This window comes from Salvia splendens, chromosome 4 (genome assembly GCF_004379255.2).
Source record: "Salvia splendens isolate huo1 chromosome 4, SspV2, whole genome shotgun sequence".
NCBI classification, from domain to species: Eukaryota; Viridiplantae; Streptophyta; class Magnoliopsida; order Lamiales; family Lamiaceae; genus Salvia; species Salvia splendens.
Window position 1 is genome coordinate 1,079,162 of NC_056035.1, and position 20,339 is coordinate 1,099,500.

The 20,339-nt window shown below is 37.8% G+C and overlaps 3 protein-coding genes across 3 annotated transcripts; 2 read left to right on the forward strand and 1 right to left on the reverse strand.

Annotated features, from left to right (window-relative positions):
• Positions 1–1,076: 1,076 nt before the first annotated feature.
• Positions 1,077–8,220, forward strand: LOC121797757 (putative late blight resistance protein homolog R1B-12). Its single transcript, XM_042196463.1, has 3 exons — positions 1,077–1,595; positions 5,300–5,413; positions 5,707–8,220. The coding sequence occupies exons 1-3, from the start codon at positions 1,182–1,184 to the stop codon at positions 7,939–7,941; spliced, it is 2,763 nt and encodes a 920-aa protein (XP_042052397.1). The 5' UTR covers positions 1,077–1,181; the 3' UTR covers positions 7,942–8,220.
• A 1,199-nt stretch (positions 8,221–9,419) lies between these two features.
• LOC121798541 lies at positions 9,420–12,042 on the reverse strand. The gene is made up of 2 exons (XM_042197603.1): positions 11,381–12,042; positions 9,420–11,115 (listed from the first exon to the last, which is right to left on the reverse strand). The coding sequence occupies exons 1-2, from the start codon at positions 11,899–11,901 to the stop codon at positions 9,612–9,614; spliced, it is 2,025 nt and encodes a 674-aa protein (XP_042053537.1). The 5' UTR covers positions 11,902–12,042; the 3' UTR covers positions 9,420–9,611.
• A 5,199-nt stretch (positions 12,043–17,241) lies between these two features.
• Positions 17,242–19,337, forward strand: LOC121799729 (ankyrin repeat-containing protein At5g02620-like). The gene is made up of 2 exons (XM_042199182.1): positions 17,242–17,905; positions 18,511–19,337. Exons 1-2 carry the CDS (start codon positions 17,432–17,434, stop codon positions 19,195–19,197), a joined length of 1,161 nt encoding a protein of 386 aa, XP_042055116.1. The 5' UTR covers positions 17,242–17,431; the 3' UTR covers positions 19,198–19,337.
• The last annotated feature ends 1,002 nt before the right edge of the window (positions 19,338–20,339 follow it).

Genomic DNA, 20,339 nt, shown 5'->3' on the forward strand with positions numbered 1-20,339 from the left:
ACTGACGTTACTTCAAAAAATAGAATACATTGTATCAAACTTCAGAATTTCTTCTAGACAGCCGCTTTTCTTTTTCTTTGAATTTGTCGCAATTCCTTGAATCGTGGTGACCCCACTCCTGACATTTCTTGCATTGACGCAAAGGCTTCCTCTTAAGCTTCAAAGCCTTCTTCACTCTTGAGGGGAGTCTACTACCACATCCCTTCGTGCTGACGACTTCGGGTGGTTGAACATCTACTTCCTGGGGTGCCTCAGCCCCATAAAATTCCTCAATTAGTTTCTTCTATAGGGTATTCTGGTGTATTTAAATCTGTAATAATTCATAATCAGAAAACACCAAAAAACTAACGATTAAGAAAAGACAAGTTTCCATCTACCGGATGTAGAATGATGATAGGTCATAATATGAAGAAATCGTGGCATACAACTCATACAACTATCTTATACGGAAATGGGTCATGCTATACACAAATCAAAGCATAAGGGACAAATCGATCAAATAATATAGTTGAAAAGATTCATACAACCGAAGACGATGACATACACAGATACAAATATGTGAATCGGAGCATAACAAACAAATGAAAATAAAAAACATAACCATAACCTGTATTCCCAACAACGTCATCAGAGTGTGATTGATTATTTACGGGCGAAGTAGAATGTGTGTCGGATTCCATTTTTGGAGTTGCGATCTGCCAACGTGGATGATATAGAATTGAAAATGGAACAGATTAATCTGGAACACGATTGGAGTTGGGATCTTCCAATGACGATGATATAGAATTGAGAATGGAAAAGATTAATCCTGAACAATTGTAATAGAAGTTTGATGGTACAGTGGCTGAAGAAGATGAATATACGAAGGAGAAGAAGTTGAGTCAATTCAAATTATAATTGACGCATATGATTTGTTAGTGGAAAGAGAAATGACAATATTATAGGAGATGCCATAACCAACGAGATATAGCTAATGACTTAATTAACCTTATTAAATTTTTAGTGAATAAAATAATAAGATTTAAGGAATTAATTGAGTCATTAGATCTTTTAATATCAAGATGATCTCGCCAGATCTAAGGATGAAAGTTGGCCTGTATTTCTTTGTTTAAAGTCATACTTGTTTTGATCACCATCATATATATATCCGCACACCCCTAGCTTATCTAATCTAACCCAAGATGGACGACGCCATAGAAATTATTGCGCAAAACCCACATGAACTTTTCAGCTATGGGATTGGGGTGTCAGACAAGCTCAAGCACCTGATAAAGGAAATCAAAATGATAAAGGCATATCTTGCCGACGCCGCCAGAAATCTGCAGACGGAGCAATTCAGAGAAATGGATTTGGAGAGGCAGCTGAAAGAGGTGGTTTATGACGTTGTAGACGCCATTGAAGCTTCATCGTCTCGAAGAGCAGCCGCCATGACCAAGATTACATGCTTCCGCCTAGCACTGATTAAACAGCTTGATGTGGTGGTAGAGAGGTCGCTCGACTCCATTAAATCTCGAAAGTTAGATCCCATCACTAACAGAATCAAATCATACATGATTCTGGGAACCCAACAAACACAATCTACAGAAACGATTCAGGTAAGATCAAATTTAATATCACTTTGCTTACTTTATTAATTTCCTTTCTTATCTGATTTTAATTATTTTGTCATTGGTTTTTGGACAATTACAACTCTATGCTTAACGGTTATATCTGAAAGGGTGATTACATATCTGACAAAATACAATTGTTATTTTATTTTGATCTGTCAATCAAAATTAGTCTCTATTTATTTATAATATCATCTAAACTGAACTAAAACTTTAGTTCAGAGATATTATTAGTGTATTTTATTTTCCTGAAGTACCGTACCTATACATCATACATTCAATAGGTACTAAATTTGCAATTCACTTGTCACTTTTTATACATTTTCATTCTTAATATATTTTTTTAAATCTAAACTACACATTAATCCAGCAATAATTTATAAACAAGAGTGGAGTATAATGCTTAGTTAAAAAAATTGATACAAACTTGAAAGTTGATTTGGTGACCAAGCCTAAATTAGGCTAATTAACTCAATAAGTCTGTAAAATAAATAACTTTAATGGAAATCCAACCCATTTAATTATGGAAGCCCAAGTTAAGACAATCCATTTTAAACCAAAGACAGCCCAAATTATCTGCTTACGTAGCCTATAAAAGTACTAATACTGTCAACAATATTCCTACATAAAACCCATCCCTAATTCTAGGGATGTCAATCGGGCCGGCCCATCGGGTTTCCGGCCAACCCGCTCGGGTTGCGGGTCAATCGGGTGCGGGCTAATCGGGCTGTGATTTCTTTCGGGTTATAAAAGTTCAATCCTAACCCTAAAATCTCGGGTTTCGGGCTAGCCCAGCGGGTTAATCGGGTTGCTACCAATAAAATTAACATGCGATCAATCCAATAAATAATGATGAAAATAAGTTATATTTATTAAATGTAAAATATTTAATTATGAGATATTTGAAATATATGATTAAACGCAATCATAAACATGATCAAATACTAATATTTGAGATATTTTGTGAAATTTTAATGTATGTTTTAGAAATTTAAATATATTTTTTAGTGAATTTGAAGTTTTAAATTTATTTATCAATTTTTATATTAATAAAAATTTTAATATATAATTTTTATATTTAATATAAAATTGAAAGTTATTTTTTTAGTTATATATATTATAAAATTAATCAATGAAGTGTCGAATTATAAGTAAAAATATTAAATAATAGAAATTTTATCGGGTTTTCGGGCTAGCCCATCGGGTTTTCGGGTCTGGCCCTAACGGGTTGCGGGTTAATCGGGTGCGGGCTAATCGGGTTTTGATTTTATCGGGCTAGAAATTTCCGGCCCTAACCCTATAAATTTGGCGGGCTATTCGGGCCAGCCCACGGGTTACGGGCTACACTGACATCCCTGCCTAATTCTTTCAGTAGCTCAGTGGTTTGCTCTGGTTAAGAGAAACCAATGGCCTAATTAGGCAAAATTTAGACTCCACTCCACCACAATTTTAAATAGAGTAGCCTAAGATAAGTGCTGCAAAAAATTTAATCACCAAAGATATGTGCTGCCAATTTTTTTTAATAAAAATTAGGTATTGTATTCTGTGAATTGTAGAGGAACTCATTTTATTAGTACTCCATCAGTTCATTATTAAGGTCTCATTTTTCTTTTTCGTTTTTATCCATTAATAATTGTCTTATTTCACTTTTATAATTGTCAAAAGGAGTCACATTCCACTTAACTCAGTCCACTCACATTTTATTATAAAATAAATATATTAAAATGAGATTTACGTTCCACTAACTTATTAACCACTTTATTTTATAAAGTCAAACAATTCTTTAAAACTCAAGCCAGTAAAAAATGTAAGACATCTAGTGAAGGACGGAAGGAATACTTTTTATTGCTCATCCAAACAATAGTGGGTGGCCATATTTTTTTTATGGAGGGATGGTAAAATATTAAAAGCGTTTAAGATATGATTAATGATATAAAGGAATGAAATATTACATATCTTATGTGAACACCGCTCTTGTTTGATGCATATTTAATATTGTTCGTTTTGATTTATATATATTTTTTTGTTTGATTCTAATATATAAAAAATGTTATTAAAAATTTTAATTTCAAAAAATTTATAAAAATCAAAACTCGATTTGCTTATTATCTTAAGCTTTGAATTTTACGAATTTTGTGAAATTAAAATTTTTAATAACATAGTATCTACAATGAATGGCCAGCCATAACTGAATACCTGACAATATTAATTGCTAATATGGGGTCGGTTGGCCCTGCAATTTATTAGAATGACAAATGTCATTTGAGAGAGTGCCTGACAATATTAATTGCTAATTTGGGTCGGTTGGCCCTACAATTTTAATGAATGACAAATGACATTTGAGGGAGTACCTGACAATACAATTTTTATTGAATGACAAATGACATTTGAGGAAGTACCTGACAATATTAATTGCTAATATGGTCGGTTGGCCCTACAATTTTAATGAATGACAAATGGCATTTAATTAATCTTAAAAATTGGTCTTAATTATCATACTTTTTGAAGTGTGTTTGTAAAAAATTTGTCAGTTTATTAAAGACATTAAAATATATTTATGTCAAAATAAAAGACTTTATTGAAATTAAGATGCTGTATCTTTAACCATTTAAAAGAAATATTTGTGGAGTAGGTGTGTAGTAGTTTCGAAGATCTTCCACCGCTCAACTCTATCTGATCCACTACACTAAATCATAAACCTGCATCATCACAAATCTACCTCAATTTATTACTAGTCCTGCACAGTACGGAGTATTCAGATATGGCTGTCCATTCCATTGCAGATGCTATTTATTTAATTATCTCATTTTAATTTAAGTCATATTTCTTTTTTATAATAAAATTTTTAATAACATTTTTAATGTTAGAATCAGTGACGAAACTAGAAAATTAGATAAGCCGGGGCTGAAATCCTTAAAAAAATAATATTAAAATATTTGATTTTATTATATGTAATCTCTTGCACACGCTGAGATGATGGAGTAGTTGTTTTCGAAAAATTGCATATCTTAAAATAACAACAAAATTTATTATATGTCACACTTTCCTTTTTAGTTTATTCTACAAAAAATGTCGTATTTCCTTATTTAGAAAAAGTTCACTCTTACATTAATTATAAATTTTATTTTCTCTAATAATATCTCCTAAAATCTTATGTCATCTCTCAAGTATGTCATCGATTATGGAACTGAGGGTGTACTAGAATTTACTAACTACGACTTGCACAATACAAATAATTTTATACTAATTCTAATTTTACCAAATCATCAAGTGGTCCAAATATAAGTATCAATTAAATTAACAAGCATTGAATCAAACAAAATTTATTAAAAACATGAGACAGTACTTCACTACTGCTGCAGATATGATAATTTTATTTGGATAAATTATTTTTATAATTTTACAATATTTTGATTAATATATCCATTTAGTTGCTCAACAAACACAGCTAAGTAGTTAATTTAGCGTAGTCGTTATTGGAACTCCAGGCATTATTGTTCATAAGGGAATTGGGCTACTTAACTCATGGGCATTATTAGTTAATTTAGTTTATTATAGTCCAAAAGGCCAGAAATAAAAAGCAACCCAATAATAAAATAACTGGCCCAAAATTAATAAGCCGTAGTCTTTGTCTTCTCCTCCCTATTTTCATTTTCAATTTCAGAGATCAGCGGCTGACAGTTGGAGTGCAGGGCTCACTGGGGCGGAGAGAGATCGAAGTTGGGTCTTACAAGGGAGGGTCGGGGTCTGGTGCTGGTCAAGCCCCCGCTGGCGAAGGGGCTAGTCCCCATGTGGTTCTGTCACTGGTTAGAATCAAATAAAATATACTACCTCTGTCCCACAATAAATGTCACACTTTGACATTTCGGTCCGTCCCACTTATATATATATATATATATATATAAGTGGAACTCATAATCACTAACTTATTCAACACACTTTTTTTTATATTTCTTAAAATTCGTGTCCACATTAAATGTGGGATGGAGGTAGTATGTATAAATTAAAATAAACAACGCTTAATGTATGTCACACGAGAATAATGATCACATAGCATATCTCTAATGATATATACTCATTTTAATTTTGAAACAAAAAGGTTGAGCCGCCGCCCCAACCAAAGAAGTTTGTTGGTTTAAAAGATGAGGCAGAGACCTTAATCAGCACTCTTATGAAAGAAACGGAGACACTCGATGTTATCGCTATCACAGGCATGCATGGCATAGGCAAGACAACGCTGGCCTCCAAGATTTACCATGACAACAGAATCCGTGAGGAGTTCCCCACCCTCCTTTGGGTTAATGAGGGAGCTGTTCCCTACCTCCCTGATAGGGATCTGTTTCTCTACATTCTAATGCAACTCGAGAATAGTGGTTCTTGGAAAGCTGATACTTCTCAAGCGTCCTGCAGCAACTGCATGGATTCCTCAATTGGGATTCCCAGTGATCTCTATTATCTACCCGACGATATGTTGATGGCCAGAGTTAGAGACTCTCTCATGAAGAGCAAATATTTGCTAATTGTGGATGGTGTATGGAATACCGAAAGGTGGAAAAGTGTCATGCTCATGTTTCCGGCGATTGGCAAAGTCTTGATAACCAGTTGCTACAATTATGTCTCCACAAAGCCTCACGTGCTGCGTTTCCTGACCGAGGAGGAGAGTTGGGAACTACTCCAGTTGGAGGTTTTTGGTGAGCTTGGCAAGTGCCCTGATACGGTCAAGTCTACTGGGAAGCGTATAGCTCGAAAGTGTGATGGATCGCCGCTTGCAGTAGAAGCAGCTGGAAAGAGTCTAGTGGTCTCGTCCTCAACAGAAGCAGCCAAGAATATCATGAAGAAGTTGTGGGAGGCTGTGTCTGAGAATGTCACGATGTATATTGCAGACTACGGTGCTCAGCAACGTGTTCTTAAACGTGTAGGGTCGAGTTACTCTAGATTGCCTCTGCGTTTGCAAGAATGCTTCCTTTACTTGGGAGTGTTTCCCGAAGGTCATGAGATCCCTGTTCGGACATTGGTTCGCTTGTGGATGGCAGAAGGACTTCTATACGACCGGGGACACATCTTGGGAGAATATGCTGTGCATAAACTTGATGAGATAAATATGGGTGAAATTGAGGAGTTGCAGAGTTTGGAGGAAACTGCAGATAAATATTTGCGTGAGCTTGTTCACATGAACTTAGTCATGGTTGTTAAAAGATATCTTGACGGCCAGATTAAGACATGCAGTCTACATAAGCTAATACATGCATTCTGCAAATATAAAGCTACTGAGAAAGATCTCTACCAAGAGATCAAAATGATCGAAGATCGTCCAGTTTCTCTCACTCCAAACAGTCGTCTCTGTATCTACTCTGATCTCTCCAAATTCCTTTCCAGTAAACCAAAGGAGCCAAGTGTACGTTCTATTCTATGTTTCTACAAGGATGAGAGTGTTGTTCTGAGTCGTAAAGAAATCTCCCGGATCCATAAATGGTTCAAGTTGCTCAGGGTTCTGGAGTGCAGGAACGTCAATTTCACCAGATTTCCCAACAAGTTGAATAGGCTTATCCATTTGAGGTACATCTCACTATCTTGTGGTGAGATTTCCGAAATCCCCGAAAGCATAGCTACGCTATGCTACCTAGAAACTTTGGTGGTGGACACTCGGGCGTCTTCTCTTCTATTCAAAGCTAATACATGGAGGATGTTTAAGCTTCAGCATTTGGTGACAAAAGCAGCCATTGTTTTAGCCGTATCAGAAAGTGTAGTGTCCAAATATTTTCGGACACTGACTAGATTGACACCTTCATGTTGCACCAAGGAAGTGTTCCGAGTCGCCCCTAACCTAAAGACATTGGGGATTCGAGGGCACTTAGCCACTCTTGCAGAACCCGGATCCATAAAGGAACTGAACCATCTTGAAAAGTTGAAGCTGATAAATGAATCTGCAGTTGATTGTCAGTTGAATCTTAACTGCATCCCACGAACTCTCTGGAGTCTCACACTTTCAGGTACACACTTGAAATGGGAGTGCATGTCTGAATTGGGAATGATTGATTGCCTCAAGACCCTTAAGTTGAAAAACAATGCAATCACTGGAGAGTCCTTGACTAGTACACGTGCTGATGGTTTTGGTCGTCTAAGCTTCTTGCTGATCGACACCACGGATTTAGTCTCCTGGGAAGCCTTACCTGATTGTCTTCCTAGTCTTGAGCATCTTGTGCTTAAAAACTGTGACAAACTCCAGAAAGTTCCATCATCTCTAGAGAAATGCCTCGCCATATCTGATGTAGGGAACATACCTAGTGTGGCCCTAAGCCCAACAACAGCACCACGGCCACCAAGTCCAATCTAGCATGACCCAAGCCACGACATGAGCCCATAGTGACATCAAGGCCGAGACGTATTTGGAGCTCGGCCCGCCAAGTTCCACGATTATGACAGAGTCATGATCATGTTTATATTCATGATTTGTTTTACGTATCTTTTATCGAGTCTTCATTTTATTAAGTAATGTATCGATTGAAGTTTATAAGTTCTCTCTTGGGTTTTCTTTGTCGGTTCTCTTTCCCGAGTCAACTTAAGAGGTTCGAACCAGCCTAGGAATTAATATAAATAGTCTTTATTTATCAAATTTAGCATAGTGCTGAATGTTTTAAGTTACTGCATGTTCTTCCAATTTTGCAGTGTGACCGAATTGTCAGCACATTAATGCTTTGCTAAATCGTTTTCTCTGAGTTTCCTTGTAAAAGAAGAGGGGTCATGAAACTCCTCTGGTTTTGGAAGGACTAATACTCCGGTAAGGATCTCCTCGTCCACTTTTGCTCCTTAACTCTTGTTTCACCTCTCACAATAGAATAAAATAATATTATAATTATGATCAATTTTAATAAATGATGGTATTATTTTATTCTATTGTGAGAGGTGGAACAGGAATATAGGAGAAAAAGTGGATTAGAAGATCCTTACCGCTAATACTCTGCTTCACAAGAAAATGAAATTAAAATACAAGTTGCTTCAAACATAATTTTTTTTTCATAATTCACATCAAATGCATCCTAAACTGTTGGATATTTGGGCGGTGTACTATTATTTGGGTTGTGTTTAAATGAAGGCCTTGATGGATTTGGGCTGGTAGTTGCCCTAGCCCAATGCTCGGTTGATATACCCTCATGTCTCTCCCTCTGCCTCTTGACATTCGAAACTCTCCCTCTCTCTCTACTCTCTTAACTGTTGAAATCATCTCTGCTCTCTCTTCTTCACCGATGAGTCTGCGGTTGTTTCTCTGTGATCTTTCACGGTTATTTGAGTGATTGATCTTGTGTGAATATTGGAGAAAGAAACTGCTTCGGTTGCTATGGTGTTGGTGAGAACTAGGGTTTTGTGTAGAACTAGGGTTTTGTGTGTGAGGTTCTGTGTGAGTCTGTGTTCGAGAGGTTTCAGATCTGGTATGGTGGAGTCGGTTGGTGTTGATATCTGTGGTGGAGGTGAATCACCGGTGGATTCAACGTTGCTCCCTTGGATCTGATTTCTGAGGAATAGATTTGTACTATTGGCTGGTGGCTGAGCCATTGCCAAGATCTATTCGGTTTCTTGTGTTTCTTGTGTTTCTTGTTTACTTGTGTGCATTACTCGTTAGATCCGAGAGGATCCTTTGTTGGTTTGCTCACACGTTTATTGAGTGTGCAGGTTTCCTAGTGATCCAGTAGCATCCTGTCAAGGAGTGCTAGGATTACTTGTGTATAGCTAGATATTGTAATAGCTAGTTTCTTTGTAAATCAGCCGCGTGAGTGAGAGTTTGGCTGAGCTCTCTTGTAGAAGAACAAAAAGGTCTCGGTAAATAGTGAATCTGGACTTGTCTGATCCCTACATAAACAATATAGAAAATTCAAAATTGTCACCTACCTCGTCTAGGAAGTACAATAAAACCTTATGCTTTGAAGATACAACACCACCATTTATTTGCAATCAACTATAACATTCAAACAAGACAAATTGAACAACTGAGACATCACGTTGATCCATCTACTTCAACTCTAGTTTGGCTCTGATGTAGCCCTTTGAAATCTGGAAATGATCTGTCATTCCAAAATGTGCCATCAAAAGCCATACATGAGTGAGGAGCTCTCCTCCTTGACTCAACTTATCAGCATGATCACTCCAACTACATTGCGCCGCTGCAAACAGTAACATATCAAGCCAAGCTTGAGTTACTATTTCCCATGTGTTTTGCCTTTTCAGATAGTCAGCAAGTCGACAAGCATCGAAAAGGAGAGATTTGCTTCTGTCTCCTTTCACATCAGACGGTCTGAACTTAACCTTCTTTGCAGATAACATCTTACAAGCAACCTCCCTTAATCTCCTCTGATTATCGAAGAATTCAATGGTTTCAGCACACGTGTCTTGGAAACGGATCTGTCCTATCCCACTGGGGAGCATGAAAGGGAAGGCGATCAGCAAATGCAGCATGTAATTAGATAACAAGATGCAGTCTTTACTGACTCCTTCTGCAGTTTGACTACAGATATCTGTAGCCATGTGCCATATGAGAATACGTTGATCAAACTCTATCTCATCGTTCAGGTCGAAACATTTCGCAGCTTTCAAAGTATCGTTGGACCAAAAACTGTCCACCTTTATGCGTCCACCTCTCACAGCTCTTTCTTTGATCGTTTTAAAGATCTGTTCTTTTAAGCCCGGTTCGACGGACTTGCTCTCAAAACGAAAGATCACATCCAGAGATTGACGGATGTACAAATTCTGGTACTTGATGTAAGCAATACAACGGTCGATCTTCTCAGGATACCGGTTGACTTTAGTCGCGCGCTTTGGCGTATATCTGATGCAATGGTCAATAATGTTGTATTGTCCCACCAAATTCGACCATCTGTGTCTTGCCGGAACCAAACGAAAGCGGTAGAGTAGTGATATGAATCTGGGTAATTTTTCTTTAGGCCTTGTTGTCAAGTCTGATCCCGACCAGATCATCATTTTGTCTGACAAAAAAAGCACCAGAATTGCATACATCTCCAGAAAAATAGCACCCACCAGCAGGACAAAAGTGATGATCACCTCCGTTTCTGGGTAATTGTTTTTGAGGAAGAGGAAGAGCACGAATGTAACAACGGTGGCTGAGCAGCTGACGACACGGCATAAGAATCCTTTCTTAGAGAAGAGCATAAACGACTTAGTGTAGAACAAGTCGTATACCAACCCCAGTTCAATCTCAACTATGTCGAAGGCTTGTTTACTACTCAAATTCGTGAAGTACGAAACGCTCTCTTCGCGGTCTTGGAAGCTCAGAATCAAGTCCGCGAAAAGCTTCTTGAATGTTCCGAAAAATTCATTGGCCATCGCCAAGACGTCGCAATCGACGTCTTCGCGAGCCTCGTGAGTCGATGATGGGACGCCGGGGACTAAATTCCCAAGTTCGACTCTGTATCCCTCTTCCTCTCTAGAAGTCGCCTCGTCCACGAATTTGGCGTAGTTTGGCCCCGGATCCGGCCGAGAAATCAGCGAGTCACGGTACCTGGTACATTTGATCAGAATATTGGTCTCTGTGAATTTGGTCATTCATATAAATATAACTCCTTAATTGATTTTCAGAATATTTAGTCAATTCATAAATATTGAGGGGGAACTAATAAGAAAAAAAAAATTTAAAAAAAAATTAAAAAAAAAAACAAAAAACCCAAATTCTAGTATGCTAGATCTCAATTCGAATTAAATCTCCCGAAAAATACAATTAAAATGGAGAAATTTAGATGAGATGGAACAAATATCCGTATGATTACCGGTTCTTACTCGCGTTGTAGAGAACCAGACTCCTCTCCCCGTACTTGACAACTCCGGCGGCGAAGATCGCGAGCCATAGGAAATTCAGAGGCACGCGCGTGAAAGAGCGGACGTAGACGTAGATGGAGACGACGACTTGGCTGATGAGGCTGAGGAGGTGGCGGGACCAGAGCTCGTTGTCGGCCAGGGCGTAGGCGGTGATGGTGTCGGGCCCGCCGAGGTGCATCAGGAGGAAAGGCGCCCAGAATACGGTGATGGTGTGCTTTGCCTCGACGGAATTCTTATCGGAATCGCCTTCGGCTTGGGAGAGGACGCCGAGGGCGAGGGTGGCGACGGAGTCGGCGGCGAGGTAGCAGAACCAGAGGATCGGGGCGACCCACTTGTTTCGGGTGTATTTTCTTCTGTTTCCGGTGAAGATGAGGACGAATTGGAAGAAGAGGCTGAGGAGGACAAGCAGGCGGAGCTCCACCGCGTTCCAGATTTTCTGCATTCTGTTGGAGAGAATCGGCGTGATGTCCATGATGCCGGAGAGATGTTTGATGAAATGTTTGAGTTAGAAGATGGAGGGTTATCTGTGAAGAGGTAGAGATTCAGTCATTCAGATACTCTGCTGGAGTTTGCAATAGATTTCGGATTTCCTAGTCAATAGAAGTCTTCTCTATTTTAATTTTAGTTTCTTTTTGTGAAACACACATTTTAGAGCATCCGCAGCGGTGAGCAGCGGCTCGTCCGTCCGTCCGTCCATGCCAGCGGCGCAGCACCGTCTGCTCGCCGCTGCGCTCTTGCCACTGGCGCGGCGCTGCTCTTAGCCAAGAGCACGCCCGTGACAGCGAGCAGCTGACGTAGCGGCTCCTGGTTGACCAACAACATTTCCATTGGAAATTCATTTTTAAAAAAAATAAAAAATAATACCAAAAATTTTAAAAATATATATTTTCATATTCCCAAAAATATGGCTTTTTTACCGTTTTTCTGGAATTTTTTTAATTTTTTTTATTCCCAAAATCATTTATAAATACACACATTCATCATCTATTTTTCACATCAAATCATCTCACATTCATCTCTCATTCATATTTTTTCATACAACTTATCTATATCTTCATCTCTCACTCAAACCCTCTCAAATGAATTTCATCAATCTCATTGCGGAAGCGGAGCACGAAGAACAAGAATACTATGAACAATATCCACAAAATCTGGGTTACCGGAGACTGAAAAAGAGTAAACAGTGACAGCTAATGGTTCTTGAAACTATTAAATAAAATACTTCCCTCCATCCCTAAAGAATATGCACTTTGGGTTCGGCTCGACTTTAACTATTTATTATCATTTGTACAAAACGAGTGCAGAAAATTAAATGTGACAGTTAATGCGGGACGGAGGTAGTATTAAAACTCGCGTCGAATCCAAAGTGCATATTTTTTTGGATGGAGGGAGTAATACTACGTGAGTGTGAATAAGTTAGTGGAATGCAAGGTCTATACCAAAATTAGTAAAAAGTAAGTATAACAGGTATTAGCATTGGACTAAATATTACTGGCCAATTAGAACCCAGAGTAACATAAAAATCCACAAAATAAATAGATTTATGCCCTTTTGGGAAATTTTAAGAACACAATATACCCATTTAGAAATTTTATTTTTTGAATCACATAATTTCTGCAGGCATTTCATCAAACAGTTCATCGCCGGTGTTACCTTGGTTCGCCATATAGAATTAACTGAATTTTACTCTTATCTACATTTTTTTTATGTTAATTTGTTAATCACAATATATAAACTCATATTATGCTTTTTGTCGGCCTTATATTACCTCTAACTTGTGACAATCTGAACATGTTACCGAGCAAGCAAACATTACAGCATGGAATAATGTTTGGGTGGGAATTATTGAAGAGCAGATTACAACAAAGAAGACAATCTAAAAGCATACAAGTTTAGAAAAATGCACAAGCTCACCGGTTAAGCCCTTCAATATTTAATCTCTTGGCCCAATAAGAATCCCAATGCTATGTTATACACAACACATGTCAATGGGCTAAGAGAAACACAGCCCAATAAGGGCCCAAGTTGATATATGCCCTTTTGATTTTTCTTTTTTAAATAAAATTAAGCCACTTACAAAATGCATATTTTGAGTCGCATAATTTTTGGCAGGCTTTTCATCAAACAGTCCATCTGTGTAAAATAAAAGGCCGGAGTTTGTGATATTGCCGGTGTTACTTTGGTTTTCTATACAGAATTAACTGAATTTTCTATAGGAATGTTCGGTTTGCAAGATTGTATTTCAGGATTAAATATGTAGTGTATTTGGTTCATGAGATTCAATCTCAAAACTCAATCTTAGACGAATAATTGGTCATAGCTAACTTCCTCTAACTAAAATAATCTCAAAACTCAAATCTTTGTATCTCGTTTTGTAAAACACTGATAGAAATGAGATTTTATCAAATGTATTTAGAGAATGACTCAAACTTTAGTAGTATTGCTTTAATTCCACGTATAACATAATGAAAATCGTCTAAAAAGTGTCTTTAATTAATTAAAGATAATTACTATATTGGACCATATTAAAATGTTCAAACTTCAGAATCCTTCAACATTATGATAGTGTGATTTATATATTTATTACTAGAATTGGAATATTTAAACCATAAAGTTCAAACAAATTTCATAATTAAGTCATTTAATCATGAAGTTTGAGCAAATCCTAGTATGTCCTACTATCATTAAAATTAAAATATTAAATTACAAAAATTCAATATATTTTTTTTATCAAATATCCCTATGTATAATTAATGTTCAAAACCAATTTTGCTTATTTGTTGGCAGATTATTCGATACTTGGCTGAAGACACCAAGATCGACAAGAAATCAAAGAATTCGAAATGGGAAACTCCAATAAAAATCCTGAAGCAGCGCATCTCCTATTCGGGATCCGACCACGAAACGGACGAAATCAAACGGTATGGCTGACACGGAAGCGCGACTCCATCATGGTGGTGGCGATCAGGCGTTCCAGGCCGTTGTCAGCCCCACCGGCGGAGTGTGGCAGGAGGACACTCCTTCCCACAAGGCCGGGGAGGCGGTGATAGCCTACAAAGACCCTCGCAGTTACCGCAACTTCATACGCTCCAACACGGTGGCATTTGTGACGTCATACTGCTGCTCATCATTGGCTTACCCTTCAAGTACAAATTCTTCATGTGGGCCCTCGTGCTCATCGTCTGGATCTCCGTCACCTATGGAATTTCAATTATGGTAGCAGCTCCTCATGCCCAGAAGGGATCCCTCAGCCGTGTAATCCAGCTTGCCATCGCTGCCTGGGTCGGTCTCATGACAGTTTTGCTTGTCGCCAACATTATCCGCCAACTTTGAGGAATGCCGGACATAAATTTCCGTTTGCGGGAACTAGAGTTGTCAAACGGGTGAGATTGTCACAGCCCGGCCCAAGCCCACTCAGTCCCGGCCAACTTGAGGCTAGACTTGACTTAGGATCATGACTGAAGCGGGCTGGGCTGGGCTAGGCTCGATATTTAATAAATCTAGATGAAACGAGTTGGAAATTTATTTTTATGTATTTATTAAAAAAAATCATGTATATTAATAATTTTATGCAAAATATTTAAATGATCTTCTATTTTCATTTATGGTTAATATATAGTGGTATAATTGTTTATGATTTTAGAATTACATCAAATGCTATACAATTATGAAGTTTTTAATTTTTTTTATTATAATTTTGTTTGAGAAAAATGAATTGGAAGAATAAGGAATTTGGAAATATATAATTAGATAGAAATATTTAGGATATATAAACATAATTAAAATTAATTCAGATATAGGTTGATTGTAGTCAGTGGATCTTGTTTGTATACTCTTGGCATTGGGCCTGGGCTAGCTGAGGTTTTTATTGGGTCTGGGTTGAGTTAATTAGGAAATCGTCTAATTGAAGTCTTTTTCAATCGATGAGTCAAGTTTAAGCCCGCTTTGTTTGAATATTGGGCCAACGAACCTTAATCAAAATGGGTTGAGCCAACCGATCCACTTGATAAGTCTATTGGTTCTCGATTAGTTATTTAGCTCGCCTTCAGTTGTTTGACGACAAACTAAAAAGGAAATTGATACATTTGGTCAGTCCGATAAAAATAGAAACTTTTTCTAATTTGGTCTGTCTTAAGTATAAAAATAGTCCAATTTTATTTTTAGTATCTTCTTTCTCTTTTAAGGCATGCCCCATTTTTCACTAAAAAAATTCCAATACTTTTTTCTTTCTAATTCTCTTTTACTTTACTAATTATGTCGTCCCAAAAATCTCTATTTTTATGGGATGGAATGAGTATGATACAAAACACAAGCTAATGGGCGAAGAGGAATACGGCCCAATAAGAATCCAAAGATAAGTAACGTTAATGGGCCTAGAGTACATAAAGATCCACAAAATAAAATAAGTAGCTATATTCCCTTTTGCAAATTTTAGAAATAAATTATACCCATTAACAAAATGCATAAGAAGCTTTGTGATCTCATTTTCTTAGTCAAATACTACTGATTTCAATAGGCATATGATATCATCAAACAGTTCATCTTCGACAAATAAAAAGCTGGGCCATTAAGATCTCTCTGGTTTTATTTGGTGTCCAATATAAAATTAACTTAAATATTTCTCTCGTTGAATATATTATATCTGAATTTCCTTGCCTTAACTGAAGAGAGAAACACAAACTATGTACATATATGTTGCTAACTATAGTACATAAATTTGCAGCATGTAATCTGTTTGGGTGGGATTTATTGAAAATCAGATTACATAGAAGAAGATAATCGAAAAGCACATAAGTTTTATGTAAAATGCACAAGCTCACAGGTTAAGGCCCTATAATAAACCCACTTACAAAATGCATATTTTGAGTCACATAATTTTGGCAGGCTTTTCAGCAAAATAAAAGGCTGGAGTTTGTGATATTGCCGGTGTTACTTTGGTTTTTCTATATAGAATTAACTGAATTCTCTCTCTATATACATGGGATGGAGGGATTGATGCAAAATTTATAGAGAAAACAGATTGAACGGAGAAGTAATCAAAGAAATCCTATTTCTGTGAAATACGAGAATAATGTTATAAAAAATAACTACCGTCCAAAACAAAAATAAGGCTATTTATAAGCATCTAGAAAACCCTGGAAATTCAAAAGGAAATAAAATAGAAAATACAAAATTAAAACTAAACTAGAAAAAACAGTAAATTGCAAACGAGTTCGATTCCAAATTGTGATTCACATGCACTGTGTTAATTTCAAGTCATTCTGACACCGAAGATTTTTGCCCAGTTTCTACGTTCGAATTGCATCAGAGATTATTACAACAAAAAGGAGGCTTTGGTGGTTAGGAGTGCAACACTTAAAAAAGACCACATGTTCTAAGGTTGACCAGAAAGGTATTACAACAAAAAGGAGGCTTTGGTGGTTAGGAGTGCAACACTTAAAAAAAGACCACATGTCCTAAGGTTGACCAGAAAGAAGATTCAACCTTATTTCCTAGTTCCAAAAGTTAAAAATAGCAATAATCATGGTGTTTTTAACTTAGCTACCCATGCAAAGAAAACTATAGTAGCAGGTTCAAAATTATTTATTAAATGCTATATTTAAAAGCTAGTGTGTGGCGGCTTTTATATATAATTAGTTGCGTAAAGAATTAAAAGTTTCTGAAATAGACTCTAGTTTGTTAGTGGATGGATGTTGGAAGTCAATATATATTAAATAAATGAATAGCCTAATATTTTAATTAGCATATACATGCTCATATATTACACTACTTGATCAATTTAATTACATAGTCAAGAAGAACCAATTAAAGTGGTTTCACATTGTTATATTACACTACTTGATCAATTTAATTACATAGTCAAGAAAGAACCAATTAAAGTGGTTTCACATTGTTAATAAATCAAATCATGTAACAACTCTCTAAATGAATTCATTCCAATAAAATCACTATAAATAGATCCAATATAATTAAACCCCAAATAATTAGTTTACCCCTTCAAAATGGTGATAGATTCAGCTGAGAAGAAGCTGTATGATGCTGCAGCAGAAGGGAACACAGCAACAGTCCGAAACCTTCTTCAAAATGATCCATTTCTTCTCAAAAAAGCCTCATTTGCTAACACTAAGGAAACCCTCTTACACGTGGCAGCAGCCGGTGGGTACGTGGACATTGCGTCTATACTGGTCGGAAAGGCCCCAGACATGTGCTGGTCACGTGACGGAAACGGCATGAACCCTATTCATGTGGCGGCCGTGAACGGGCGCGAGGAAGTCCTGAAAGTGCTTGTGAAGAAGGATGAGTTTGCTGCGATGGAGCGGTTGGACCGCGGAGAGACCGTGTTGCACCTGTGCGTGAAACATCGTCAGGTCGCAGCTTTGAGGGTTTTGGTGAGTATGTTGGGTGGGTTTGTGTGTGCAGAGGATGATGCTGGGGAGACTGTGTTGCATTTGGCTGTTAGATACAAACAACTTGAGGTGAGACCACTCTCTTTTTCTATGGAAAATCCATATTTTGATTAGTTAAGAATTGAGATATTATATCATCATATTTATTTTCATTATATCATACTAAAAGCTTGTATTCATATAGATTTTGATTATAGGGTAGACAGACTGAAAAAATCATTAATTTTGGTCTTAAAAATTGTGCATCTTAATGATTTTTTTCAATTTTCCTCCTGGTTTAATTTTGATGAAATTAAGAGGACCACACCACCTATGAATTTGATCGCTTTTCTTACATTTAACAAATATTTCAACTATGTCATCAATTTGAGATGCATGTCTGTCAAATTGACAGCATATCACAAATACAATCTGGATGTTTTGTTATGGGACAATTGATAAAATTATTAAGTTTCATTGTTTTTAATATTAATTTTTGAAGTTGCTCGTCATAAAATGTACTTTTTCTTTTTATCTCGGTTGTTTAAAATTAACTAAAGCATAATATACTTCCTTTATCCCCCTAAAAATAATTTATTGCTGTCATTTTTGGCGTCCCCTAATATTAGTTGGCTTCCTTTTGTTTAATTACTAATAATACTTCAATCATCTTTTTGTTGTTCCCAAATTCTTAGATGATTCGATACTTGACGAAATCCACCAAGATCGACAAGAAATCAAAGAACTCCAAAGGCGAAACGCCCTTACAAATCCTGAAGCAACACATCTCCTATTCCGGATCCGACCGTGAAACCGTCGAAATCAAACAGTTGCTCCGGTCTCCATCCCACTCCTCCCAAATCCCACCGGCGGACTGGCTGAGCAAGAAGCGCGACTCCATCATGGTGGTGGCGGTCCTGATCGCCACCATGGCATTCCAGGCAGCCGTCAGCCCCACCGGCGGCGTGTGGCAGGACGACACGACCGACCACAAGGCCGGGGAGGCCGTGATGGCCTACAAAGACCCGCGCATTTACCGCAACTTCATGCGCTCCAACACGGTGGCGTTTGTGACGTCACTCAGCGTCATACTGCTTCTGATTATGGGCTTGCCATTCAAGTACAGATTCTTCATGTGGGCCCTCGTGCTGATCATGTGGGTCTCCGTCACCGCCGTCGGAGTCACCTATGGAGCTTCGATTATGGTGGCGACTCCTGTGATTCATAAGGATTCGCTCAGCAGCGTGATCCAGATAGCCATCATTGCGTGGGTCGGGCTGATGTCGCTCCTGCTCGTCGTCAACACTATCCGGCATCTTTACCGGAAATTGAGGGACTCCGGACGTGAACTTCCGTCGTGGGTAAAGCCCACTTTTTGCTAATGCGATCATTCTTGATATGATGGAATGGAGAAGGGAAGGACAATTCATTCTACCAAGGAAATATTCATTTCCTTCTATTGTTATTGTTCCTTATTCCTTCTTATTTTATGTATTCTGATAAAATTACATAAAATTGGGCATTTTGCACGCACATTGCACATACATACATACACACTTTACACACATTTGTACACACTGCACACCCAACACACATAATATACAAACACATTTGATACGCATAGTACACAATATATACACGCACAATGTTAAGGACTCAATTCCTTAACGGTGATTGGCGGCGGGTTGCTCGGCAATCAATACAAACTTCCGGCGTCCTGAGATAGGATCGGCGGAGATTCTAGTTTCTGGCTGTGCGCGGAACTCCTCCGTCGGGCAGCGATGAAACTAGGGTTAGAGTAATTCACGTTGGTTTGTGGGCAAAAGTAATATTTTCATTCATTGATTTCATAAAATGATAACAAGCTCTCCTATTTATAATACTAGAATACTACTAACCTAACTTATTGAATAAGAAAACAAAGATATGGAAAAGATTTGGGGAATAAAAGATACTAAATAATTGTGATTTCCTAATATATAGAGGATCGTATCAACTCCCCCATGGTTAAAATTCGCCTTGTCCTCAAGGTGGAAACCACGAAGCAACGACGAGAGTTGACTGCAAAAGCCTTGGCGAGGCGTCCCCTCCTGGATCAAACACACACCGAGCAGTTGAGCGTGTCCCTTCATCACCTCCATAAAAAATCAACGAAGGCAGACTGATGTGGTCATCCAAATTCAATGCTAAAGTGGAAAGCTCTGCCACACGTCCCTGAATGATCAAACATGGTTTGTTATTTCGTGGAGGAATCAACCTTGCATCGGCGTCGAGCGATGGTAATCGAGGATTCATGCTTGTAATATCAGTGACATTCAAATCCCCATTAAATTCCGGAGCAGTATTGAAGACAACATGGTTTGCAGGCATGGGTAGCTCTATGCGAAAGGTCCCCGTGGCAAACAAGCACTTGATTACTTCTTCATGCGGAAGCTCCTTCTTGCTATCACGTAGATCCGGTTTTGCTATCTGCAGAGCAAGAAATTCTCCTTTTTGATTGCTGAGACTGACACCTATACCAGGA